This window comes from Lagopus leucura, unplaced genomic scaffold, assembly GCF_019238085.1.
Source record: "Lagopus leucura isolate 7727_CA_CO unplaced genomic scaffold, USGS_WTPT01 Super-Scaffold_100021, whole genome shotgun sequence".
Lineage (NCBI taxonomy): Eukaryota > Metazoa > Chordata > Aves > Galliformes > Phasianidae > Lagopus > Lagopus leucura.
Genome location: NW_024962274.1, coordinates 2,370,300 through 2,397,730, shown reverse-complemented (window position 1 = coordinate 2,397,730; position 27,431 = coordinate 2,370,300). Strand labels below are relative to the sequence as shown.

At 43.8% G+C, this 27,431-nt stretch overlaps 1 protein-coding gene across 1 annotated transcript in view; it reads left to right on the top strand.

Annotated features, from left to right (window-relative positions):
• FGF12 (fibroblast growth factor 12) overlaps positions 1–27,431 on the top strand; it is an 80,954-nt gene that overhangs the window by 6,952 nt on the left and 46,571 nt on the right. Inside the window, exons 2-3 of the mRNA XM_042878519.1 lie at positions 9,983–10,093; positions 15,153–15,256. Coding sequence (XP_042734453.1) covers positions 9,983–10,093; positions 15,153–15,256 — 215 coding nt within the window. The remainder of the gene's footprint in view (positions 1–9,982; positions 10,094–15,152; positions 15,257–27,431) is intronic.

The following is a 27,431-nucleotide window of genomic DNA, read 5'->3' as shown; positions in this document are numbered from 1 at the left end:
AGAGAGCTGGGGCTGTTTGGCCTGGAGAAGAGAAGGCTGTGAGGAGAGGAGACCTGAGAATGGCCTCTCTGAACCCAAAGGGGGCTGTATGAAGGGAGGGGACAGACTCTTTAGCAGGGACTTCTGTGACAGGGCAAAGGGAAATGGTTGCAAACTAAAAGGGAGGATATTTATATTGGATATAAGGAAAAAGGTTTTTACACTAAGGATGGTATGGCACTGGCATAGGTTGCCCAGAGAGGTGGTGGGTGACCCATCCCTGGAGACACCCAAAGTCAGGCTGGAAGGGGCTCTGAGCACCTGATGGAGCTGTGGGTGTCCCTGTTCATTGCAGGTCACCTTGGACCAGATGGCCTTTAAAGGTTCCTTCCAACTCAAATGATTCTACAGCGAATCTCGTTCCCAAGATGACAGCAGATCAGCAGGGGTGAACCTGCTCGTCCCATTGGAGAACTTGTGGTCATCCACCATGGAGAGCTTTAGGTGGTGGGAGGTGTGTCATGGCTTTCTCACACCATGAGCATTTTCTTTGGCTCCAGTGCAAAATTTAAATTGTTCTGCAGGCAGATAAAGTGTATTTTCACAAAGCAGAAGGAAAGAAAGAATTGGAACCGCATGTCAGGCTTTGACTGTTTTTAGCATGATCTAGCCCTTTGAAGTGTAATCTTGTTTCAGACCAGAGCATCACATTTTCTGTATGCACATTTAGATGTTGTGTAATATTTGTTGAAATTCAGTAATGTGCTAATTTTGGGTCCAAAATGCTCAGAAACTGCTATGGGAAGGCTTCCTCACTGCACGAATGCAGTGAGGAAGACAAATCTCTGAACATTGTATGTCTGTTTCTAGCTTTGATTTTTTCCATGTCTCAGACTCATTACCTATTAAGCAAAGAAGTCCAACTCCTCTCATTCCTTTGGAGAAATGCATGGTGGATACAGCAGGGAAGGTTCTGCTTTGTCCCCATCTTTGCAGGGTGTGCATGCTGAGCTCAGTCTTCCCCCAGCCCCTGAGCTCTGCAGGTTGGAAGACACTCATTTGCTAAATACTCGTGCATGAATTTTGCTCCCAATGTTTCTGCTTTGCAGCAGCCTGCTTGGGAGCTGATCCCAGAGGAGAAGCTTAGTGCTTGGTCTCTTTGTGGAGTCACGTTTACACTCAAATGAAATGTGATCCGTGATTGTGGGCTCACACATAATATTTATGCTATGTTCTGTTTCGCTCTGGGTGAATATTGCTGTAATTTTGGCTAATTACACAAAACGTCAGGAAAAATTGCAGAGTGTTCCTCAAAATAAATAATATATCTTGTGTGCTCTGCTGCCCATACTTATGAGCATGCCTTAACCTTCAGTAGCCAAAGCACTGACTGTGCTGGGAAATGACAGCTTAGGAGTTTTAGCTACAACTTCTTTTCCATTAAAATTCTCATATTTTTCTGATATTCTTCACTTGAAAAGACTCAGCTTGCATAAAACAGGTAACAGCCCTATGTGTCTCCTTGATGCTTTCAGTTCCTGTCAGGCTTTGGTTTTCTCATCAGAGCTGGAGTCAGTACAGGTGTATAAGATTGCACTTTAAGGGGAGATGCTGTGAGAACTTGACTGCTGCTGAAACACAGTGATCAGGAGAACAACAACCAAGTCCTTGGGGAGTGGAAAACAATCCTGGCAGTGTAGATGTAAGAAGAATTGTTTTTCACCTCTCCAGTCAAATAAAAGAATCTTGTGGGGAGGAGAGGATTCCAAGCTGGTGCAATATTTCATTCTACTTAAAAGGAAACTTCAGCTTTTATCTCCAACTCTTTTAAAATCCTTTTTTTTTTTTTTTTTTTTTTTTTCTTTTTACATTAAATTTCCAAAAAAAAAAAGTTAAAAGAGAAAAAAAAAAAAAAAAAAAAAAAGTCCACCCATTTCTGATCTCTCATTTTCTCCCAATAATGAGATGGAGTTTGTGGATAACTTCAGCTGCTCTCCCTCTGAATTATTGAGTAATTAAAATATTCAGCTGGCTAATTTTACCTGGAGGTAATCAGCAGCTCTGTGCCAATAGCTGGTGGCAGTTGGGCCATCACCTTTCTTCCTCTTGTCATCCCTCTGCTTTCAGCTATGGTCTCATTGGAGACCACTTCTGGCCCGACAGCGCTGGGAATGGTTGTGCCATCCCTCCCTAAATTGTATCCAGGGGCTGCCTAGAGCAGGCAGCTCATGTGTCCTGTATGCTGGTTTGGTGTTTGCCTTCTGTGAGAAGTGATGCAGGATTTTGGACTTCTTTGAGTCCTGGACCTGTGGTGGCTGTTGTGTGAGGTCAGGACCTCAGGGACTGGGTGGGCCGTAGGGTGACAGCTGCTTGTGGGCCCCCAGGAAGAGGGTGGTCCGGGAGAGGCATGCAGCAGTGGCCTGTGGCTGTGCCCTGCTTTTCCAGTGCTTTATGTGGGTGGCTGCTTTCTCTGCCCCTTACCTCATGCTTGTGTTAATATCTCTCCAAAGCTGATTCCCCAGATATGGGAGCTCCTGCGTGAACAGCAGTGAATGCAAACACATCCTTTCCACCTACTCTACAAATGAGCAGTAGGCTTCCCTGAAGTGTCCCAGCTTTGTACAGCAAAGCAGGCGTTGTGCAGAGGTTTGTATGTATCGGCTGCTTGGTACAGGGGTGTGGGCAGGAGACAATGGTGCTGGAGGGCTGATTGCTGTTCCTCCTTGCAGACATGAGCGCAGGAGAGGAAATCACTTCTCTGGATGCTCTTTTTGCCTACAAGTACCATTCTGCTCTGGTGACTCAGTGGCAGTGACAGGAGGTGATTGCTTTGATGGGTGCTGTCAGCAGCTCGAGCCCATCATCCCTCTGAGTTAGGGAAATGTCATTTTCGGAAGCTTGTCCTTCAAATGCAGAGGCCATCCCTGTCAGCACAGCCTGTTATTTCATGTAATGCACCCTGAAAACATCAGTTGTCTCTCAGTAGTTATTAGTCCTGGGTGGAGATTTGCACTTGAGATGAGTAAATATACAAGTGTATCACACAGCCCTGTTGTCCTGGAGTCATTTTCTTCTCAAAACAAATTCCCCATAATTAGAGGGGACCCTCCAACCTTGTAATCACAACGCTTTGGAGCTGGGCAAGGCCTTTGTTCTGCATCCCTGGGAGAGCAGCCAGGATCAACTGCCTGGTGATGCTGGGGGCATTTTGCCCATCAGAAAAGATTCCTTAATGTCATTCGGTTGCTCTGTTTACGCCTCTGCATCCATCACCCAATCCTCCAGGCCAGCTACTTGTGATGGAGCACTTCCGTCTGGTCACAGTCACTTTGCTGCCATTTTTTTTTGCTATGGGAAAACACTTTATGGGGCTGGGAAATGTCCTCCTTGCTTCCCCGTTTGGGTGGCTTCAGTGAATCATAGTCATGAGCTGAGATGCAGAACTTACGCCGACTGTGATGTGTTCAATTGGAAACAATCACTTACTTCATTTTAATTCCAAACACCCAAGAGAACTTAGCAGCTTCTGGGTGGGAGCAAAATAAAGCACATTTTTCTCCTGCAATTTTCATCTTTTCCTCCCTAAGCTCCATGCTGATGCCTGTCACCATAGTAATCTGCATGGAGCTTGCTGGTGCATTTGTCTGCTGAGTTAGTGCAAACCTTCATTAACGCTGCTTGCAAAGGGAGATTTTGGTGCTCATCTCTGTCAGCGTGTGTTTGCAATAGTTGGCTTATCAGGTGTTCTGGAACCTGTCCTTCTCAGGGGAAAAGAACTGCAGTTTCTGTGGTGGCACTGTACCTGTGGAGCGCAGTAGATTAGTAGTGGTTTATACCCTGACTTGAGTGCAGGGTTTGCTGTGGATATGAGTGCGGTTGGATGAGTCATAAATCAGCCTCACAGTGTGACAGCCATAGCCTGAATGGGAGAAAAATGAGAATAACGGGGTGTGTAAGTTCCAGGCTCAAATGCTTAATTGCAAAAAAACAAGTATTTAAAAAACATTTAGGTGAAATGTGCTCCTGAGCTGTGTTACAGGTGCCCTGTTTGCAGTCACATACTCAACAGAAGTGTTGCATGGGCAGAGAGGCCAGACAGCAGTGCACCCAGCTGGAATCAGCCCAGCACTAGAGGTGCTTTCTCCTTTACCAGCCCAATGTACTTTGCAGTGCAGCAGGTGCTGGCTGGGCTGGTTCAGAGTCCCAAACAAACTTACTATGCTGATTGCAGGTGGAGGCATTGAGTCAGAGTGTGTCCTGCTACAGCAAATAAACAGGCATGTCTCATTCCAAAATTATTCAGTGGTACCTTCCTGCTACGTGGCTGCAGTTGCTGGATGTAAAATGGCTGCTAACTGGCCAAGTGAGAGGAGTCTTCCACTGCTTGACAGTGTGGAGAACATTAACCTCAGAACTTCACTTGAAGCCATAACCAGCACACAGGCCCTCTGACACCCAGTGCAGAGTGAATTTAGAAGCAGTTCTGCACCAGCACCCTCCATTTGAGGCTTGCTTGTCAGCCAGAACGTTGCTATGGATATGGCCCCTGGAGGCAGTGACTGCAGACCCTGAAAGGCCTCTAAGCCCTTTGTCTTTCCAAAAGTTCCTTTGTCTTTCCTGCTGAAACCCAGCCCTGCCGAGATCCTCCCATTTCTCAGTGAGCGGAAGTTAAGGTCTGGTTGAATGGTGTCTGGTTGAGTTCCTTCAGGTCTCCCAGTCTCAGACCTTCAGTTAGACAACCGCAGCGGGGCATGGTGCCCTGTGAATTGGAAGAAGTGAGGCCATGCAAACTGCCCTCCTAAAGGTGGGTCAGCTGCAAATCAGAGTTGTGCCCTATTCTGTGGTTCTCCACAACTCAGGGTCTCAGGGTTACAACTCAGGGTCTAGGTTTGAGCCACCCTGGGGTGCATGATGGAGGTTGTAAGGTTTGATTCCTGGGGTTCACGCTGAGGCACGTGCCCAGCTCACATCTGTATAGCACCTTGCTGATAACAGTAAGCAACAGCGCGTTCTCAGTAGGATTTTGCTGAATTCTGCATTGGGTGAATAACCCCACAGCTTCTTTTCACATTAAGAGCAATCGTCTTGCTTGTGCACTTTCCATTTTGCAGTTAGTTCCGTGTTCAACTTTGCAGTGGAATTGCCAGATCACAGGCCAAGCCAATGGTTGAGCGCCAGGTGAGAAGATGTGGCTAACCCAGAGAGCTCAGGTGCAAGCAATGAACCTGAGTGACCAGAAGGAGTGAAGCCAGGATCCACCCCTCCTCACCCTCATTTAAGGGTTAGCAGCTGAGGGGATAGAATCTCTTTGGACGAATGTTTTGCTTTTCTTAAGCTGTTACTGGTCATTGGAAGAAGTGGGTTTTTTTTTTTTTTTTAGTCATGCTGTTGCTTGTAGGATTTGTAGCCTAATAGAAGGTACTGTTATTGCCTTCTTTGCTGCATGAATTTACAGAGCAGAAATTAAATAAGAGATAATTAAAGAGCCAGTGATATTTCTAATAAAAAGCTTTTTTCCCAGTGATTCTTCCAGAGCTCCTACACTTCCCCATGGGATATGATGAATACCTTCAGTAGTGCTTGTGTTTGTGGGCAGTGTGACACTGTTGGAGGGCTGATTTGTATGTGTACCTTTCATGTCTTTTGGGAAGTCCCAGAAGATGGAACAGGCTGCTCAGAGAGCTGTTGGAGTCCCTGGAGGCATTTGAGATTTGTGGGGATTTGGCACTGAGGGATGTGGTTAGTGGGCATGGTGGGATAGGCAGGGGTTGGACTAGATGATCTTAGAGGTCTTTCCAATCTTAATGATGCAATGATGGTTACCATACAATATAGTGGCAGGAAGCATAGCACCCTGTGGTGGATGGAGGTGACCTGAAGGCTCAGAACTGAACAGCTGAACTGAGTAACATCAGTATCACGCTACTGGTTAGATAGCAACAGGGAGAGCAGCAATCGGATTGTTACTAGTTAGTCTCAGCTGTATTGAGGGGTTAGGAAGCTAAAAACAAGGCTTGCAGAGCTGCTGAACTTCTCCTGTGGAAAGGAGAACAAATGGGGTGTCTGTTGGGGAGGTGTGATGTGCTGGTTATTGGGTGACTGCTTTAAGAAGGGTGAGCAGCTGAAGGCTGCCTTTGCTCTAGAGGGAAAAAAAATTAAAGCAGTTTGATAAATGCTGCAAAGATGGGCAAAGCTGTGGCTTAGCTCTTGCCCTATGGTATTCTTGGGCTGTTCTGCTCTGTGACCATGACTGTTGGGGGTGTTTTGTGGGGGTGATTTTCCCTGTACCTTCGGGGAGCACCACATTTGAAAGATTGGAGCTCACGGCCTTGGTGTGAGGAGTGTCTCTGCTGCATTTCCTCTGGCTTCCCCACCCTGAATAGCTGTGTGAGCAGCCAGAGCAGGATCCCTTATGTGAGCATCCTAAAGCACAATGGCTTATAAAACAAGAACAAAAATATCCCTTGATATATCACATGGGAATCTTAATAGCTTGGGGGCTGCATTGAGAATAAGAGCTGCATAGAAGTCTCTTGTGTTCAGCCTGTACTTTGAGATCAAGGCAGTCATAACTTCTTCCTTAAATCCATTCTGAAACACTTGTCTTTGTCTTTAGGGAGCCACTAAGTTACAATGAAGTCTTGTCCGTGTTAGTTTAGTTCCATTTCTGTGGGAAAAGCTGATCCTGCAGTAAAGCAGGGGAGTGTGCAGAGGAGCCTGAGTGGGAGAAGTAGGTTTATCCTGACTGCATTGTGCAGTATTGCTCCTTTAAAGGTGTGGAGATCCAAGTTGCTCTTAACAATGCAGTGATGAGGTTAAAGAGTAGATGTGAGTGATTTTGTGAGTTATAGAAAGAAAATGGTAGTGGAGGGGATTGTACCTGGCTATGCTGCAGTTTTTCTCCACTCTTTATGGCTTGTTCTGTCTCCTATTGATTATAGTTTGGGGCAGTTTTACTGGAGGAACTCGACAAACCCTCAGGGTTATGGGCTTTCTTTTCCTCTCAGTGTTTATTGCAGCACTGGGAATATTGTCAGCAAGGAAGAATTGCTCTCTTCTGTATCTAACTGCTAAGCTGTGGAAAACTTTCATTCCATTTTGTTGCCTTTCTGCCTTGTGTTATGGCCTGTCAGGATGTTCCTCCGTCCTTAAGTGACCAAGAGAGTTGATGGTTGTGTTAGTTTCTAAAAACAAGTAAACAAAAAATCACTGAGATTTTCAGTGTGATTGCTGCAGCACAAGGGGTGGCAATGCTAGACAACCATGATAAAATCGCTGTTCTCTGGGATTGGAAAAAGGTGATGCTAAGATACATGATATGGCTAGAGTGAAAAGTCAGGCAATAGCCTAGTGTAGAGCTGTGCCTTTAGGTTGGCTGGAAAAATGCTACTCTGTGATTGTATGCCTCCCTTCGAGCAATAACTCTAGGCTGAGCTTTGGGAAGAAGGATGGGTGCATCCTTGGTCCTTGTTAGAAGCAGGCTTCACCTTGAGGGTCTGGAAAAGGCTTTGTTTGCTGATGATGCAGGGCTTCCTAAATGAGTCCGGAGTGTGGGGATGCTGCTGCAAAAAGGGCTCTGAGCAGGGTGGAGGCAGAAATACCACTGCATTAGGGACTGGAGGAACACATTAGTTTTGTGTGGCTTACTGCTCTGTTTCGCTTCCCGTTGAGATACTGTGAGCTTAGGAGTGAGCCTCAAACTTCAGCTGAAGTAGATCTGGTCAGAAAGAAGAGCATGGAAGAGAAGACTTCTCCTTAACCCTTCCTTTGGCAAGCACTGATTTAAGAAAGCCAGGCAGTTGTTGGAGCTTGATTCAGTTGTTGGAGCTTGATTCAGACCTGACTGTGTGTTTGTCATGTCAGCGATGAAGGGATGCTGGGGCTTTGCCCTGTGTTTTCTTATGGTGACAGCCTTCTGGTACAGCCCTGCTTCCATCTATAGCATGGGTGTGGGGAGGTTCTGGTGCTGTTTTGATTAAACTCTCAAGGTGACGGTAAGGCTACTAATGGTGAGAAGCTTTGCTCTGCACTGTACTCAGTAGGCTGCTTAGTATAAGTGAGAGTGGTATGCATATTCTTCCAAAATGATTTGCGTGATCCAAGTATACCTAGGACCACAAAAGACAAAGGCCTTCTGTCCTGTAGCTAAATCATCTTCCCAAGGAAGGGGGTAAAGCTGTTTTTTTATCTTCACTTCTCTTATCCTTCAGGGGATTTCAGGCAAGGTCTTCCCCTTTCCCCAGCACACCAAGAGCTTCAGGCTGCAGAAGCGTCTCTAAGCGTGTCCTGCTGGGAGCTCTTCCATTCTGTGCAAAGTACTTACACGTGAAAATTTAATGAGAGAGTAAAAATGAGCCTGGGACTCATTCAGGAACTGAAACATAGGTCTCCTACTGGAGAATGCCTATTAGTGCCTTTATTATTATTGTGGTATTAGATAAAAAGGAGGAAAAGGGACACATTGGAAGAGGGTGTAGTGTTCAGCTGTGCCTGATAATACAGCTTTGCATTCCCTTCTTTCTTGAATGAAGTTCCTGTGTCCAACAAAACAGATCTTGTGTTTTGGAAAGGAACAAAGCAAAATGTTTACTTTCAAATGAACTTATTTTGCTTTAGTTGACATGTGTTCTTAGTCGAGTGTACTTATTGTCCTAGGGCTGTGAATCTTGCTTTCCTACAGTCTACACCATTTGAGTTACTATGAAATCACTTTTTAAAGCAGCATGGAAACCAAGTGGCACTGATTTATTCATGGCAAGCATGTGCTTCTGTAGATACAAAATTGGACCTGATTCTCTTGAGAGCTGGTGGAGGGGCCCCCAAAGCTCCAACCCTTTACAGCCATCCACTCTGCTCTTCCTGCTGGCCATGGGGTTTGGGTGGAGGAAATCTGGGCTGGGGGGCTCTGCCCTCACCTGGGGAAGTCAGTGCAGGAATGTTAGGGATGGGCAATCCTGATGGGGCCACTTAATGCACAATGTGAGTGTGAGGTATGCAGTGACTGTGGCTTATCAAACAGCCTCAGCAGATGCTTGGAGGATGGAGGCTGATTACATTTTGGTATGCTGCACTGGATTTTTTTCCTCTTAGTAAGAATTCATTGTTGTTTGCTCAAAACTTCTCAAGGGTGGTCAGACAGAACTATGAACTTGCTTTGCGTAAGGGAATCTCTGTAACCCAGCTGGTGGGGCTGCCTGTAGCTGGCTGGTTAGCTTTAAGAAGCTACATCAATAAAACACCTAGGACAATTTTTGACTATATTTCTGTTTGACCAGTGGACCCTGCTAATAACAAAGAGCAGTTCTCATCTGCCAGAGTATGTGGCACACGTTTTTTGGGAGGTAGGAACACACGGGATTTGAAAACAGAGGCGTTTCAGGTGCCCATAAACGCTTCGAAGGTCGTTTTTGGAGGTGTTTCACATCTGTTCTTAGGAATTTTGCTCCTCTAATCCCACACAGTTGGACTGGTGCAGCCTGATTCAGTGCTCAGTTACTTTGGTGTTATGCTGCTGTAATAACATCAACTTAAACAGATTTTTCAGTGGCATAAAACTGGAGTGACACGATAGGGAATGAAACATAGAAACTGAGCAAGTTGCCTTCACAGGCAACACAGCAAGAAACAATAAGTGCATTCTTTGCTAGACTGCTAGCAAATTTGCTTCTAAACTGGAGGCATATTCAGAACATATAAGCTGTTTAAAGACTTTCATTTGGTAGGTAACTTTCACTGAAGCAGTGTTGCATAAATCTGTTACTTTATGCTGTACCAACTATGCCTTGCATTTTACCTGCTCATCTGATCTCCATTTTATTTGCCTGTATGTCTGTGTATATATGAATATTTTACAGCCTCTCTTGAAAGGGATTGCAGAAAGCTGTCTTACTTCCAAACACTTTTCTTTACTCAGGGCTTAATGGGGGCTGTACAAATTAGGTCTCTTGCTACATTGGCATATCTAATAATTTTTTTTAAATTATATATACTTTTTCTTTTGCAGAACCCCAGCTGAAGGGAATTGTGACAAGGTTATTCAGCCAGCAGGAATACTTCCTGCAGATGCACCCAGATGGTACAATTGATGGGACCAAGGACGAAAACAGCGACTACAGTAAGAAAAATTAGCCTGTTTTGCAACCCAATTACAATCAAATGCATCACCTAGTGGGTCTTGATTGTGAAGCTTCATTTCAGAGAAGATTGAATTAGGAAGAAGCCAGATGTTTTCTACACATTTTTTTTTTAATATATACTTCCCCTTTAAATCTTGCCTGTGTAATTTCATATGTTTCCTCTCCAATCTTGTTCCCTCCTGCCCCAATTCTGTAACTGCCATCTGGGTGGGGTGGAGAATAAAACCCATGATTTGAACTGCTGCCAGAAGAGAAAGGAGATTTTATTTATACACATGCCACATGGGTAAAGGATACAGAGAATTCTCTTTCCAAGGAGAAGAGGAGATAATTGCTTTTGCTTTTTTTATCCTGAAAAATTCAGCAAGCATTGGGAATTTCCAAGCTGGAGAAATCCAGCTGTTCATCCAAGTCTCTTGCTTTGAGACTGAGATTATTGGATGTCCTTTCCTTTCCAAATGAGGTCTGCTTCCAAAAAAATGCTCAAAGGGGATTATATTTGCACTATTCACCAAAGGATAGCAAAGTGGAGCCGTGTAGGTTTAAAAGTGATGCTCGTATGCAGGAGCCATAATGGTTTAAACCAGCCAATAACCCATATCCCTTTGCCAGAGCAGTGTGCAAGAGAGGGGCTCTGTGAGGAAAAGAACCACACGTGGACAACCTCGCCATGCTCCTGTATACCTCTTACTCTGTGGGGGCCTGAGCCTTCCTACAAGAAGCCTGGCCTTGGATTTTCTCAGGCAGATGCCAGCACACAATGAGTTCAGTGGGCTTTAGCAAGTGAGTAATGAACCAGTGCTGGGTGGTATTAGCTGCTTTTTTTTTGGAAGGAGAAAGACATAGGATGTTTTCAATCTGCAGAAAATCCCATTGGAGGCCTATTTGTCATCTGGCATGCAAAGAGCTTCTGGAAATGGCAGGGATTCATTACTCTCATATATCAGTGAGGACCAAACAACAAAGTAATGGGCTTAAATGGAAGCAGAACTTGAGTAAACAGCAGAGAAAAAGGAAATGTAAGGACAGTTCTGCAATATTTCAGGCAGATGAAAGAAGGGAAGCTTCTTCTGGCCCCTCCTCAGAGGGCACAAGAGCAATCTCCTGTGTCTCTGTGACTGAGTTAGCCCCTCACTGCCCAAACAGTTCTTATTTATGTCAGAGATCGGATTGGCAGCAAGATGCTAAGTACTTGTAAGCCTCTTCTACTCTGTTGTCTTAATTGGAAATAGATGGGCTGAAGGGCATTTCTGGAGTGTCAATTTTTCTGGTGAGATGACAGCCCTACCTTGGCAGCCTGGTGGCACAGGAGGTCATGGCTGTAATGTGCCAAGCCCATTGCTCAGTCATGGGCTGTGCAGGAGGGTTTGGTGCATAAAGGGGCATTTCAGATGGAGATTACGGGGGTCAAACTATCCCCTATGTCCTGACCTTAGGGCATATCAGAAGAGAAAAATCCAATCTGATAGTATTTGGCTCCTGAAAATGAGAAGAGTATGCTTTTTTCATTCCTATTTAACTTTTGACTGCTCACTTTCCTTTATAAATCTTCAGCTTAAGTCAGTGATTTATATGATACAAAGCTTCCTGCTATAGCTTCAAAACTAAGCAACACTTTCCACTTCAGAAATAACAAAAAAAAAAAAAAAAAGCATACATCCTCCTTTCTATATTCCTTTAGATCTCTTGAATTTTGACCAGAAAAAAAACCAAACACGTAAGTGTATTCAACTAAGTGAACAGCTGCAGACTTGCCTCACTGATATTTTCTGTTTTAAAATATTTATCCAGAACACTTCTGGCCAGCTATTCAGAAGCCTGCACTGTATTTCTGTGCAAAACTCATCAAAAATAGATAAATGATATTTTCCTGTCCCTGGAGTGGTGTTGGTTAACTCACTTCCACTGTCGGAGAAGGATGCTCTTGATGCTCGCAGCAGGTCCTTGCCACCATGTGTGGCCACACGTTCTCTGTTCAGAAGTCATCTTCACACAATTAAATGCCCAGTGAATGCTGTGTTCCATACACTGACTCTGTGTGCTGAATCTACGCACTGATTATTTGAATTATCATTATGAAAGGAAGCCTAATTCTTGGGGAATGCATTAGGTTGGTTTACTCTGGCAAAATAAACATTTCAAATGAGATGCTGACATGTCCCTTAGATACATCTGACGCAATTAAAAGTTCTAATAAAAATCCAACTATTTGTATAAGAGGAACTGCTAATATTTAAGCAATTTTAAAATGAATTGTCTATCTGGTTCTCATTTTATAGGTGTTCTTGAGAGGCTGATGGCATTTATTTTTCCACCTTTTCTTTTAAAGAAAAGAGGGGGAAAAAAAACTAAGCCAAGTTCTAATGGTATTTGAATGGGCATCCAGCCAGCTTCCCACAAAACAGTGCTTGGGACATCTGTTCCTTATACCATACGGTTAGAGGCACACTATCTTAACATAAGCAAGAGGACAGGTTCTCTTCCTACTCTTATTGGGATATATGAAGAATTTTTTTGTATGTAAGGTAGCTCAGACCCATAATCAAGTAAGTGTTCAGTGTTTAAAAAGTGTTGTGTGTCTGACAAACTGCAATGATCAACGTGTTTGTGATCAAAGGATTTAGCAGTGAAGTGTGATAAAAGTGCTATAATCAATAAGTGTTGTCGAATATAAATCTGGTGGTGGGAGAAGACGGTGAAATGTAATGACAGCAAATCAGCAGAAGCATACAGTGTCTTAATTTTTCTATCTTCTGCATGTTAAACTGAGGAGTATGTCCATCCCATGTGGTTGCATATGGCATAGAAAATATAACTTTTGCAGCAGAAGTGTTTAATGATTTTTTTTTTTTTTTTAACTACATCAGACCCCATAGGGTGGAATAATAGGATTGTTAATGTTGGAAAAGACCACTAAGATTGTCTAGTCCAATCACTGACGATGTCCCCTCAGTGCCACATCTCCATGATTCTTGAACACCTCCAGGGATGGTGACTCCCACCTCCCTGGGCAGGCTGTGTCAGTGCACCACCACTCTTTCAGAGAGGAAATTGTACTTGTGGAGAAAAGAGAGTTTTGGATATGGAGGTACTTCTGGGTGGAACTTCTCCCCACTAATTCTGGGCATTATCACCCCACTGCCTAATGAATGCTTTGAATGGTCTGTCACAGGTTTTCTATGGAAGACAAATTGGCTGTACAGAAAGAATGATGGCGCCCATTTTGCTTCATTATTTGCAGTAACGTGCTCCATTTTTCAGTGGGGGAAAAGTTAGGCAAGGGAAATGCTTATAAACAGATTTGTTAATTACAGAGGGTTTTAAACCTTTCCAGTAGTGAGAAATTGATTGAAATATAGGCTTGCCTTGGTTACTGTGCTCCTCAACAGTAGAATTATGTTGTAATGCAGCTCTTTGGTGCCAGTAGCTACACTGGGGCTTGTCTGTTTCCACTTGGAACACTAAGAGTAGTGCACTTCTTGGCTCTTATTGTTCAAAGACCAATACCTATGCTGAACTTTACATTGATATGTTGAAGCCCTCTGCTTGCTTCCTATGAAATTGCTTAAACATAGGCACCGATTTTGGTAAGGCTTAAGCATACATTTTGATATTCCATTGAAGATGGTGGTTATAACTGCAAGAAGTTGTGCAGTTTTTAGGAGTTTGACAAATCTCTTGTGTTCTCCATTGTTTGCAAGCAACAATTTTTATTTTTTTTTACTACTTTTCTCTCCCTATTTGCTATAAATGTTTTCCTCTTTAAAAGGGGATCACAACCACTTTTGTCTCATCCTCTCTGTAGTAATTCACGTGAAGGAGGTTCTTAAAAACCATCTCATGATGGAGTTAAATCCATGTTACCTGGCATGTGTGTGTCTAGCAGGTTTCCTTGGAGAGCGATGCTGGCATTGAGTTATGTTTGAGTTCTTCCATTATACCAGCTTTAACAACAGCCTGACCTGAGGAGCTGCAGCAGTTTGACTGGGACGTTTGAGCAAAAGCTGCTTTTGCCTTCAGTGCTGATGTTAAATCAGGGGTGGCACATCACACGGAGAGGTCTGCTTCTCTTGCAGCCATTATGGGAAGACCTCTTCCAGGTGTAGAAATTTGTAAATGATCTATAAAATGAATCAGTTTGAGGATTATGTCCTTACAGTCAGTTGGAAAATAGGAATACTTCATTGTGCTCTGTCACTCAGTCCTTCTTCTACACTCTGCCTGCTGTTGGGTCTCCTCTGGTCTCATTCAAACATCCTGGTCAGTTCTAGAGTTTTGAGCAGATTTATTAAAAAAAAGAAAAGTATTAAAAAGACAAGAAATGCTTAATGAACGTGAAAGGGGCAGTCTGAATTAGTGACTAGGAAATTGGGGAAAAAACTCCCATTCCAGAGTAGTTGTGTGAGGAGACCTTGAATGGAGCATTCACATGTTTCTGCTTGACCCTGTGCCTGTTTTTCCATGTGCTGAGCTCTGCCCATGGCTGGGTCCAGTTAGCTCTTTGGAAGCTGAAGCATAAGGTCCTGCAGCACCTGGATGCTCTTGTCTTACAGATCTCAGTGGGAACAAAGCCATGTTAATGCCTGAGTGTTCAGAATATCAGTGCTGACAGTCCTCTCCCTTTTGAGTCCCTTTGAAATGCAGCAAAAGCCTGACCATACAATAATGCTTAATGGAAAGGTCTTTCACTGAGATTCAGGGGTTGTTTGGAATCAAGCAATAAGAAATAATTGGCAGGAAGTTGCTGCAGCGCTTTAGTCATTAGGATGGCAGTCAAATTGAGTTCTGAAAGGTCGTATCTTCTGTCCTATCTAGTGCTGCTTCTGAATGAGGAGCAGAGCTCTGGTCAGGTCTGCATCTCTTCTGCTGTCCTTTTTAAAAACTGCTTTCAGCATCAAAGCTGTGGCTGTGGATCCTTCATGTAGCTGGAACGGGACTTGTTTCCAACTCAGGACTGAGGTGGGCTAGCCCCAAGGCAAGAAGCAGCAGTGGCCACACGAGCTGATGTCTCAGTAACTTTTGCTTTTCTTTCCACAGCCCTTTTCAACTTAATTCCTGTGGGTCTTCGTGTGGTGGCAATCCAAGGGGTGAAGGCAGGCCTGTACGTTGCCATGAACGCTGAGGGCTATCTCTACAGCTCAGTAAGTACTTGCATCCTTGGTGGCTGGGTGTTGTAGGTGGGAGGGAGGACTTGGAGGCAGTCACATATTGGGAAGCCTGTAAAAGCAGGAATGATGGGAGCTGCTGCAAAGCCACGCAATATTCACTTCAAAGTGTCTCTGTGGAGCTTCGTGGTAATATTTCCTGACCTGTGAAGATACACTTTGCATTCCTTTGAGTAGTTACTTAATGTAGGTCGTGTTGTAGAGGAGGTTTTGTGGTTTGCTGGTTATATTCTGGTTTCATATTTGTGAAATGGGATGGACCGAATGGAATTGCTTCTGCATTGCACCCAGAAAACTGATCATAGGTGGTGCCCTGATGGTTCATGCTCTGCTTTTGACTGAGGTGTAAATCCACTGTAATACAATGACTTCGTTAAAATGGTTCTGGACTGTTCTGTTGGCAGTACTTCAGTGGAGCAGAATTACTCTGTATTTGTGTGGTCTTTTTAATGCACATTAAAGATAAGTGAGGCATTTTTTACTGACTAATTTCCCTATAACTTTCTTAGATGGCATGAAAGGGCATGAGGTTATTCATAAGATTCTCATTTGAAGTAAGTAATTGATTTTCACATTGAATAATTGATTCAGTGATTTATTAAATATGGCAGCCCTTTGCCAGAAATTTTTATGCTTCAAATAACTTTGCTCTAGTTCTACATAGTAAGTAGTGATAGTTATTAACACGCTTCTCATTTCTGTGCTTATGATATCTTGAAAGCATATAGGCAAGATTCTAATCTCATCTCCATTTGTGTAAATTTACAGCACAGTGATTCTGCTCTTGTCTCAGCGTTTACTTTGCTTTAAATGCGCACGTGAGATTGGAGATGGGACTGTTGAAAGGACAACAGCCTCTGGTGTGAGGCATAAATGTTGATTTCCGCGGCCTGTCCACTGTGTGCCTTCCCATAAACCTGCAGACCATGCAGTGTTGTACCATGTGTGCAGACAAAGGCAATGCTGTGTTCCTGGTCAGCTTTAAATCACTCATGTGGCTGGGATTTCCTCCGTTCCCTTGGGAGCTAATAACGCTCTCTTTCCTAGCAGCTCAGGGTAGAAAATGGCAAGTGGATATGTTAGTATGCCTGGCGAGATAGGTCTCAAAACTGGCTGCTTGTCAAGAAGAGACAGAGATCAATCTGGATCTCTATGGATGCCAGACGCTTCCTGTTCTTTCATAGTCCAGTAAACATAAATGACTGCCTCTAAATAAGTTGCATCAGTTCACTAACAATGAAAATCTTTTTGTAAAGTGATGAGATCCTAAAGGTAGATAATACCAAGATATCTGCTATTCATGTGAAGTGTCTTAAAATGCTTCAAATCATACATTATTCAAATTAGATTGGTTTAATGGGGCCTGCTTGTTTCTAGCAATTGTGTGTATCTTAAATAGGATGGTTAAGCAGGGAAGACTGAGGATATGCTTTGATGGTGGTAAATGAAGTGCACCTCATTACATGCCATGGCTTGACAGCATATAGCTCTGTTTAAACTAATACAAGAGTGAAGCTGTTTTTTGTGAATGTAAGGTTTCTGTTCATGGTAAATGGATGCTACTGTCCCATCTCTGCTTCAGGGAGATGGAACTTCCCAGGGTGGATTTTCTTGTACTGACTGGTATCTCTGTCTTACAACAACACATCAATAAATTCACTGTGCTTTGGAGAAGTCCCCAAGATAAGAAAGAAGATAAGAAAATTTGGGAATAATTAAGCCTGTTAGAAGTGGGGGCATGGGTCAAGCCTCTCATAGTATCAAAGACAAGGGATTAGACTAGGATCCCATGAAAGAACTGGATGTGACTGAGAAGAGCTCAGCCTGTCCAAGCAGCTTCTTGGTTGCTGTAGCATTCCTTGTGGGGCCGGCTCCCACTCCAAGCCAACGTTTGGCACGGCTGTGTCTGACTCAGAGACTGTGCTGGGGAATTGCTTTGGCAGCACTGACAGTCTGCTCCCCACTGGGGTGAGCCAGCCGCGGCCATGCTGCCTGGACCTGACTGCAGCCTACACCAAAGGACATGTTGTCCCTGTTCCCTTGCTCAGCAGACCCTAAACTATGGCTTTGGACTGGCTTCCTTTGTTGTTATGCTTGCACTGCTTTTTCCCTAGCCTTTTCTGAGAGATTTCTGGAAAATGGGTCAATATTTCCCATAGATAATGTTCACTCACACGGATCCATTGATAAATGAACTTATTCTGCTGCTTGGCTGCCTCACCTGCTGTCTGTCTCAGACTAGCCCTGCTCGGACTTCTTGTAATGCTCTCAAACCTGGAATTGTTTTCAGATAAAACACAGCTATCTAGGGATGTGCTGCTTCTTGCGTTTTTTTTCCTCCTCTAGAACCCAGGTTTTCTGCAACTGTAGCTGAACACATTGCCACTGCAGGGTTTGGTTGTTTGGGGTTTTTCTGATAGTATTTAATCTGTGTGTGCCAGCTGGGACCTTGGCTGACATCCTTTGCACTGGATCAAACCAGAGGCTATTATCAGCTTGGTCTTGGAGATGGTTTGTGCCAGCTCCTTCTCAGCGTGGACTCTCGAATGAATGAGTTTAGAATAAGCAGCCCTTGGAAAAAGTCTTCCCACCACCAATCAGAGCTGGTTCTCTGATGCCAGCTTTGGTGAGAAAGCTCTTCGCAGAAACGTGCAGTACTCTCCAAGACTGATGTGCTTGGCCACATCCATACCTCTAGCAGTGAATTTCTTCATCTCTCCCGTGCAGTTAGAGATGAGCAGGGACAGTGTGAGGTTGGTTTACTTGCTGCCTGCAGCCAACCATAGATCCCTAGCTAGCTAGCTTTACAGCTGGCTGAATGTGTTAGATGCCAAAGCTCATTGGCTTGGGAATCAGCTGTTTATGACTTTAATGGATTGTTTATTTACACTTGAGACCTGCTTTTTTTCCCAGACTAGCTTAGTGAGGTCTCTGAGGTCTGCTGTGGAATCAGGTGCTGAGTAGGCAAGAAAATCAGGCCTTGATCTGAGGCACTTGCCTTTGCAGACAGCTGGATGCAAAAGCACCATCCTCACAGCGAGCTTGCAGAGTCATTGGTGAGTTTCCGCAGAGGTTCGTTGTAATATGGAGCAGCTGTCAATTCCCTGGTGATGCCCAAAAATATTTATCAGCACCTGTTTTGGGGAGATGAACAACCCTCCTGGGGATCCTCTGTTGGCATTTGATACTAAAGCAGCAATATACAAAGTGAGTGAAGGACAGCATTTCTACTTGTACTGTCTCAGCTCTTGGGAAGCTGAGGCCAAGGGCTGGCTGTTGCAGAGGACAGGAAAACATAGAATAAAGAGGTACGTCCCGCTCCAGTGAGTTTACAGCTTAATTGTAACGGGAGAAGACACAGAACATGCTCTCCTGTCTGTCGATCTGCAGTTAATGGCTTCACTACCAAATTAATTCCTACTTCCGTATAACCTTGCTAAGTGAAGTTGGAACCGTCCCTTCAGTCTCCACTCCCAGCTTTCTCTCCGTCATTCCTCTTTCATCTCAGAGGAGTATGGGAATGGACCACCCCAAAAATAGTTTGGCTGAGAGGCAAGATCCTGGAGCTTGTCATGGGCAGGGTGTCCCCAGGCCCACCCAGTCATGCCAAGTACACCGACGTTGCAGCTCTCCATGTGATATGTATAATTCAGTGGCACTGCGGCTGGGATTGGTTTTGCCCCAAGTGCATAACGCTTCTAAAATGTATTGCTCTCATATATTCCTTGTTGTTTAACTCTGAGTTCTAATTATTTTTGAAATGGCAAATCATGATACATAATTTATTGGGAAGACTGAGAAAACCCTAGCAGAGATGGGGAATGCAGAGGAGAAAAAAAATAGGTTGCTTACCAGGACTCAGTGTGATTTTACAGTATCAACCTGCTAGTTGAAATGCTGAAATTAGAGCTTGAATCACTTCAAAGATTCCTACTAATAAGGGAATGATTATGCACAATAAAAAAAAATCCAAACAGCGCTGAAAAAAAAAAAGTCATGTTAAGAGCTCAGTGTCTTTTCATTTTTCCCTTTCTCTGCTTTTTTATTCTGCTCTATCATTTTGCATAATAAACATGTCTTGCATAATAATAAACAAGCATCTGGGGAAGTATGTATATTAACTGTATTTTTTAATCTGCTTGCAGTGCTGTAACTATTTCGCAACAACTCCTCCAGGGTTGCTGTACTCTTATTTACATCATTTCAAGGTCAAGGGCTGAAATCAATAATGCTGCATTCTCTCCCCTAATAGGCTTGGGGTGTCAACCTTCTGCCAATAGCATTTCTTTAATGCCTGTTTGACCTCGAGCCCTGCTAGGTGAATCCATCAGAAGTGTCGATCCATTGGGCAGGTATCCTGAACATCTCGTTTTTGCAGACTTTGTAGATGAGCACGCTGCTGGGGGGATTCCCTGGTTTACATGGCTCATTAGGGAGCCAGGTCAGCAGAGACAGAAATGTCTCCAAAGGGAAAGCACAACAGGAGCCCAATTTAATGTGCTTTTAATTTTCCCCCCAGGGCATCCACTCTGCTTCGCTGACAGTTTAAGAGGGTTTGCTGAAAAGAGATGTTAACTGGAAGATGTGAAATGCCTCTTGTCTCCAGGCTTAATCATGAATGTGGAGGGAGTAAAATGGATGCTGGGGGCAAGCAGTTGTGCCAGGAAAGCCAGTCCCTGGGAGCAGATTCCTACCTTGCATCGAATGTTCCTAAAATACAGCTGATGAGTGTTCTGGTAGCATGGAAACCTGTAAACACATCTATCAATAGCCAGGCGGTCACTTTTCTAACCAATGAGGTGCTCCACCCACGTTGCCAGGCTGTCCTCATCTCTCAGAAGCAAAGTGGTGCTTCAGCTTTCTATGTGCCCTGGCACTGAGAGTTCCCCTGTCCTATGTGAGATTGGTGGTAACTGGGCTCGGGATTGTTCAAGATGTGGTGGCATGATTGAGATGTATGAGAAACCAGATTGACCTCACTTGGCAACACCTCCTGGGTTGTCAGACAGGGAGGCTGGCAGGAGATCTGGGTGCTGTAGAACTGTGACTTTTTGGGCAGATTTCCCATCTGGCAGCTCACTGAAGAACCTTGCTCCCAAGACTTCCTTAGCAGAGAACCATAGAGGGGCTCCCATTTGAGGTTGCTGCTCTGCATAGGATCAGGCTTTGCTGTTTTTTGTGCTGAGAACAAAATCAGTGGTAGCAGGACATAACTTGTCCCTGTTCATTGCAGGGGAGTTGGACTAGATGGCCTTTAAGGACCGCTTCCTACTCAAATGATTGTGTGATTCTACAATAATCCTGTTCTCTTAGCTAGCTTATATAATAATAGTGTTATTTATAAAGAATGAAGATGCTTTTAAATAAGGCTTGTCTTAACTTAATCTTGGTTGCATAGGCCATTTAATAGTACGTTATTTTTCATGTAATGCCATCCGAAGAGGCAGAAATGGGACATTTCCCTTGTAAGCAGTGATCTGTCAATACAGGGATGCATTATGGTCTGTTGCTGAAATTTCATTTTGGAAGAAAATCAGGGAAAAATATACCAGTGGTGCTGACTCATCTCATCTTGACACTTCCCCAAAGAAATTCTGCAGATCCCCATTTTGAAAGGACTTTTAAGCATGTTTTATATTGCTTTACCATTTCTAATAAAATCAGAACAAAATATTTAGATTTCGATGGAGCATTATAATCTCTCATGGTTTCCTTCAAGGGAAGGGGGAGGAGGTTAAAGCACCCAGGAGGGCAGGCTTCCTCTAGACTGTAAGAAAGGCAAGATTAGAAATATCAAAGATGAATCACTGTGATAGCTACTATCTTCTGCACAGCCTTCCTTTTGTTGATTTGTGTGAGTCCAAGTGTGTAGCTCCAATTTTGATAAGGAGATAGGCAAAGTCTTTAGGCAGGCACTAAGCAGCAGTAGTGACCAATTAACCGCTGTAGGGGAAATGATGAAGTAGAAGCAGAAGAAAATGATTGATGCAATACAGTGTTCCAATTGGATTTTGGAAGGAAACTCTAGAAAATGTCCAGACTGAGAATGGAGAGGCGTGCAAGGAATCCCGTAGTTAGCAGAGGTGATGTGAGTGGAGCAGCCTGGCAGTGCTTGGAATATAACACTGCTGCAGATGTTCCTTGGTTGCAGGAATGCCTGTATTGTTGTTGCAGGTACCTTGTGACTGAGCACTAGAAGGATGAAGCTGGTAACAGTGATTTTTTGAGTAGTGTTGGGAGAAGGTGGTTTTTTTAATGTCCCTCCTGACCTAAGCCATTCTGTGATTCTATTAAAAATCATACCAAGGTTGGTGTTCCACCTCGCTGTGGGGCTGATGTGGCAGAGCATTGCCAAGGGTTGCTCAGTGCTGTGCTGTATTTGTTTCCTGTGTTGCATTTGTCAGTGTTCACTCTTAAGAGATGCTTCCAGTGCCTATGACACAGCTATTTGTCAAGAAGGAATTAATAAGCTGAGAACTACCAGACTTATTACACCCAGACCAACCAACTCTCTGTCAGGAGCACGGTCCACAGAGACAACAGCTGTCTGCATTACGACGTGTCAAGTTGTATTGACATGAAGCCTGGCAAATGGAGTTGACAGGTCATGGGGAAAATTGCCGTGTTCACCATCTCCCTGTGAGCAGCCCTGGGGCTGTGTGTGCTTGGTTCCTTCCATGCAGGGACCCAGTGGGGCAAGTAACTGCTCTGGTCCACAGCATCTTCAATGGCAAGAGGAGCTCTGGGTTCTGTTGGTGTTGATGCACTTCTTCAGCCCCCCCCATGAGTGATCTGGAGAGATGGTGGCAGCACAGTTCCTTTTGATAGGCTTCTCTTTGCATTCTGATGGATGGGGGATGCAGAAATAGGCAGGAGCTGAGCTCATCTCCCTGGGTCAATAATGTGCTTTGCCCTGAACTCTTCAGCCTGCTTTGGTTTTTTAATGTCATTTATTCCATGTCTGCTTTGTCCATAAATAGGGATGATATCTGTTTTCCATGTGTGAAATCTAGATAAAACTCTAGCTTGCCAAGAATAACAGTGAGATAATTAACATTTTGTTTTGTGCTGGAGAGAGGACAAATATTATCCTTCCTGAGTTCAGACTGTGTTTGATATGAAAGGAACGAGGCAGGTTTTGAGAGAGGACGTGTTTGTCTGAGGTCAGGTGTGTGTTAATGAACTGATTCCGATCTCCTTTCTGATAACACCCAAGTCAAATATAAAATGGATAAAACTAGTGAATGGCATGCCTTTGCCAAACAGTGACTAATGGCTCTGGAGGAGAAGGCTGGAGATACGACAGTCATAGGCAGGCTGAAAAACCTGAGAAGAAACCTTACTGACTGTGAATGTAATTATAACTGGGAGCCAAGTGATAGAAAACTTTTTAAATTGGAAACATTGTTGGATTGTAATGTGATTTTCCAGGAGAAAGGAAGAGAAGTTCAAAATACTTGGGTTATTTCAAGCCAGACTGGCTGAATCTGGAGAATGTAGTGTACTGTAGCAGAAAGGCCTGGGTGAGAGCCTGGACTTGGGTTTGCTGTGAAGATACCATCCTGACTAAGCACTAGCAAAGCAGAAATAATTTTTGTGAAGTTGCTGTACCCTGGGAGCTGAGTTCAGGTCCCATAAGTTTTCATTCCTATGAGTCCCAAGACACGGGGCTGGCTTCGGGTTCCTCTAGCTGTGTGGCACAGCGCTGCACGGCCAGCAGCCTTCTGAAGCTGGCATAAACATGCCCAGCAGTGGTCTGGGACCTGGCCTTGGAGCTGCAGTGGGTTTGACAAGGAGTGGAAGCTTTGTTGCTTAGGGGCCAGGAGAGAAGCAGAGAGCATCAGAGACAGAACCCATCTTCCCCCATCCACTGGGGCCACTGACACACCATCTTATGGAAGGCTGAAAATGTGAGCCCTGAGTGGATGTTACTGACTTTTTTTCAGATGTGTCAGTTGTACATTCCTGGGGTATTTGATTACATTATGCAAGTTGTACATTTTGAATGGATGAATAAACAAGGTAGAATCCGAACTTAAAATAGCATTTTTCAAATGTACATTTCAAACTGCTGTAGAACTTTTTTTTTTTCTTATTAGTTTTTTAAAATCTGGAATGGCACATGAGACTCAAAGATGGTGCATGCAGGATTTGAGGTGTAAAATTATGAAAAAGCAGGAGACTTTGAAAGTTCCAGTGGTAAAAGGCAAATCATAGCCTGTTTTGCCTCATAAATAGGAAGAGAAAACCCTGACTTTGTTAGATGGGATGGTTCAGAGAAGAGTTTGGAGTTCATGGTCTGATTCTTATTTTTCAAGCTTAAATGAAATTGCTCTGCTTTGCCAGCAATCTTCTGTAGATGTCTCACAGGACTGGAACACCAAGTAATTGTGGTCTAAGTCATGGCTATTAGTTCCATTATGATGCATCCTTTCCCATTCTGCCCACAGTTAGGCTACATGTTTAGTCTTTTATTTTTGTGACTAATTTCACTCACTTGAGATTTTGCTGTGCTTTAGTTACATCATCCGAAGGCTTTGCCTGCTCACCTTGTTGCTTTCTTCATTTTTCCTTTGTCTTAGCCACTCCTCATTAATTTTGTATCAGCATGTTTTGGACTATGCACCCAAGAGGAAGGATTCATCTCATTGGGTGGACACTATTGCTTTTGGTTGATTAAAAAGGGCTGCTTTTGCACTTCTGATGCCATCCTTTCTTGAATGGTGGGAATTACTTGCTGCAGAAAATCTTGACAAACCCTAAAACTTTTAAATCACATAGACACATACACATGAATCACAGGTTAAATTGGTATTTTGACATCTCAGCCTCTGGGAAGGCAGTGAAGAGACTCTGTGAGCATCCTGCTACCTCTGAAATGCTGATGGCATTTGTAGTGCAGAGGACCAGGAGCCTGGGGAGCAATGGTAGGCTTTCAGACTTTTTTCTGTAAGTTATCTGAATCCCAGGAAGTATTTTGCTATTCAGAGCAATGCACTCTCCAATCCCCCAAATACATACCTGGGCACCGACCCTATGCTAAAAGCTTTCCAAACTATGAATACCCTCTTGACATAAATAAGATATGGCATGAAGATGGTAAGTCTTCATATCTCCCCACCATTTTCCTCCTGAGAAGACTGAAGGGTTGACTTGTCTTTGTAGGAAGCTTCCTTGGTTGGCTGCTCTGAAGGCTGCACATTAGATGCATTATTGATAGCAGCGTGTGAGACTTGCATGCATACATGCACATGTTACAGACTCCCAGATGCCTCCTGGAGCACTGCAGAGGAATTACTTAAGCTGGGCAGAGATTGTCTGCTTAGCTGTAAAGCCTTGGAGACAGAAATCGTCATGAATCTCTTACACAGCCTTTTCTCTTCCACCATTTAATCATCGTGAACATGCAATTGGAGAGGGAAAAAAATAGAGCCAGTGGGATAATGAACATGGCTGTTAGGTGAGGAATCTCTCCTAAGCAAGATTGGAGAAGGACAATTCTCTGCATCCGTGCTGCAGTGTCTCACCCCTGTGCACTCATGCCAGGCATCATGCATCTTCAGAGTGATTGCTTCCTGTTCCTGGAGGGTCAAGCTGAACACTGGCAGCTGATGGGCAGCCAGGTCAGAGAAGTGCTGCTCTGCTTCAATCTCTGATGGGTACACCACTCATATACTGTCAGTGTAAAGCAAGATTAAGCCTGTGGCTGTCACATGTTAAGTAGAGTCTTGTTAAAATGCAGTTCTTTTGCCTAAAGCTGCATCCTCTGATTGGCCTTGAGGGACGTGCTGGTCTGAGGGCATCTGGGTCATCTGGATCATGGGCAGTGGGAGGAATTAAGTCAGCTGGAGTTGCAGAGGCCGATGGCGTGGGCTCCAAAATGAATCTGTTATCATTTACCTGTGAGTTGCTCTGGGGCTCTCCCACACTCTCAGATAATTCTCCCTCATCCTGGGAAGCTGCAACACATAGCGAAGGAAACTGAGCGCAGAGGAGTGATGTGACATGCTGAAGGTCACGCATGGAGTCTGGATTAGTTCTTCTCTTCTTCTTGATCCTAATTCTTAATCAGGAGCTTTCTTTTGTATTGTTGTGGTTATTCAGGGAACTGGTGCATCAGCAGCAGCACAACTTATGTAGTATCTTCAGCCTGAGCAAATCAGTCTGCTTTGAAGGCTGCATGCAGTGTAGGCAGGGCTTGCTTCTCTCTCTCCATCTTCCCATTTCACATCTTTTTTGGCTCCTCAGCATTTATATCCCTAGCACTCTTCGTTGAGGATAATGGGAACAGGCAAAAGAACCTCGAGAGAGTCTTACTCAGCCAGCCATCTTCTCCTGTACATCTTAATACTGTATGTCAACTGCAGTTGCTCAGGACTCTACAGATATCTCTTTTTCAGCCACCCAAGGAGCTGGAGCAGTTTACAGTTTCATCTTCGCAAGATGGCGAGTAGGGGATTGGAAATGGCTCCTGAGGGGCTCAGGGTTGCAGCAGTGCTTGGGAAAGAAGCACAGGAGTGGAATGACCAGGTCTTTCCAGAAAACCATTTGGAGTAACAAAATCACGAACTCAACAGTAAGTTCTCTTCTGTGGGTTGTTTAATGGTGGAAGTCAATCTTTAAAGCACCACATCAGCAAGGCAATGGTGGAAAGGACACTACAGATTCTGTGGCATTCAGAGGTGTTCCAGATTCTGGTATCTGTGGCACTTGGTGTATCTAGAGTAAATCCAATGGTGTTCAGTTGTCAGAAAACTGAAATGAATACATTTACCCTTGGCATACCTGAGACTGTGGTCTGCTCTGTCCTTTGGGTAAAGTCCAGTGAATGTGTGCATGCTCCTGTGCAGATATAACCTCAAATTAGAACATAAAGAAGAAGCAAATTATTTTTTTTTAAACATCAGAAAGGGAATTTTCAATATTTTTGTTAATAATGCTTTAGAATTTCAGTGGAAAGAAAATGGTAATCTCATAGGAATAATTAGTTTGGGAAATTGAAAATCATGATGGCTTTTTTTGAAGTCAGAACAAAACCTACTTTTCCACCAGAAATCTCAAACTGAATTCCTCAAAAAGACAATTATCCAATGCATTAGAAAAGAAAACAGAGGTGTGGAAAAGGGCAAGATGGCTTCTCTTTATTTTATAACTCATCAGGTGCAAAAGCAGATAAAGTACCCACAGCCCCACGATTTTGCATCATGCACTAATTCCAGTTTTCTTTTAATTCTCCTGCAGCCTTGCAAAAGTGTGGGTCGCTGCATTCCAAGTGCGAGTGGCTCAAACTTTATACTCTGTTTATGTGAAGAGCTCTGAAAGATGATTTCTTAAATTTAATTACTTTTATATATATACATCTCCAAGAGTTCCTTGCAAATAAGTCCTTTGTGAAAGTTTATTATTCAAATTTGGAATAGTGGGAGGAAATCAATTTCCTCTTTCAGAACTACCTTTTTTCCCCTACTTTATTTGCTTATCACTCTCTGCTTTGTCAGGATTATTCTAATCAGATTTCAAATATGAAGAAAAAATAACATAAAAATAATTCTTCTCTTTCAGCTTTTCAGTAGACTGAAGTAAATTAAGACATTTATCAGATTCTGCTCACGGGTACCTGGTGTGGCTGGGGAAGGGATGTATGTGTTTTTCTCAGGAGAAAGGCCAGAAGGGACTGAAACCAGCCTTATCCTGGGGGTAATTTGGCTAACCCTGTGTTCCTGAGTTGCCACCTGCAAGTCATGCATGTGGGCATATCCCAAACCTGCACAGCAAATGGAGAACAGATGCCTGCGTTGCTGCAGGTTGTACCATAGGAAGTTGCTCTGAAAAGCAGCCAGACCTGCCAGCCTGGTGCTTCACCACCAGCTCTTGTACTGAGCTGTTTCAAAGGGGAACCGAATGTCCGAATTGCTCGAGTGGTTTTGCAAATCTGTCCTCAGCCTAATGCACCAAAATAACAGCTTGCAGCAAGGCCAGCTTCTCTGCATACAGCTTTTTTTCTGATTTGGCAGCTGTTTGATAACCTTGTTTGCTATACATGTCAAGATTGATAGCACTCATGAGGGGGCTGTGACCTTGACCATCCTCCTGTTCTCGCTCACTTAGCTCATTACAAGTTTCCTAAATGTTGTCAGGGTTTTGGCATGAC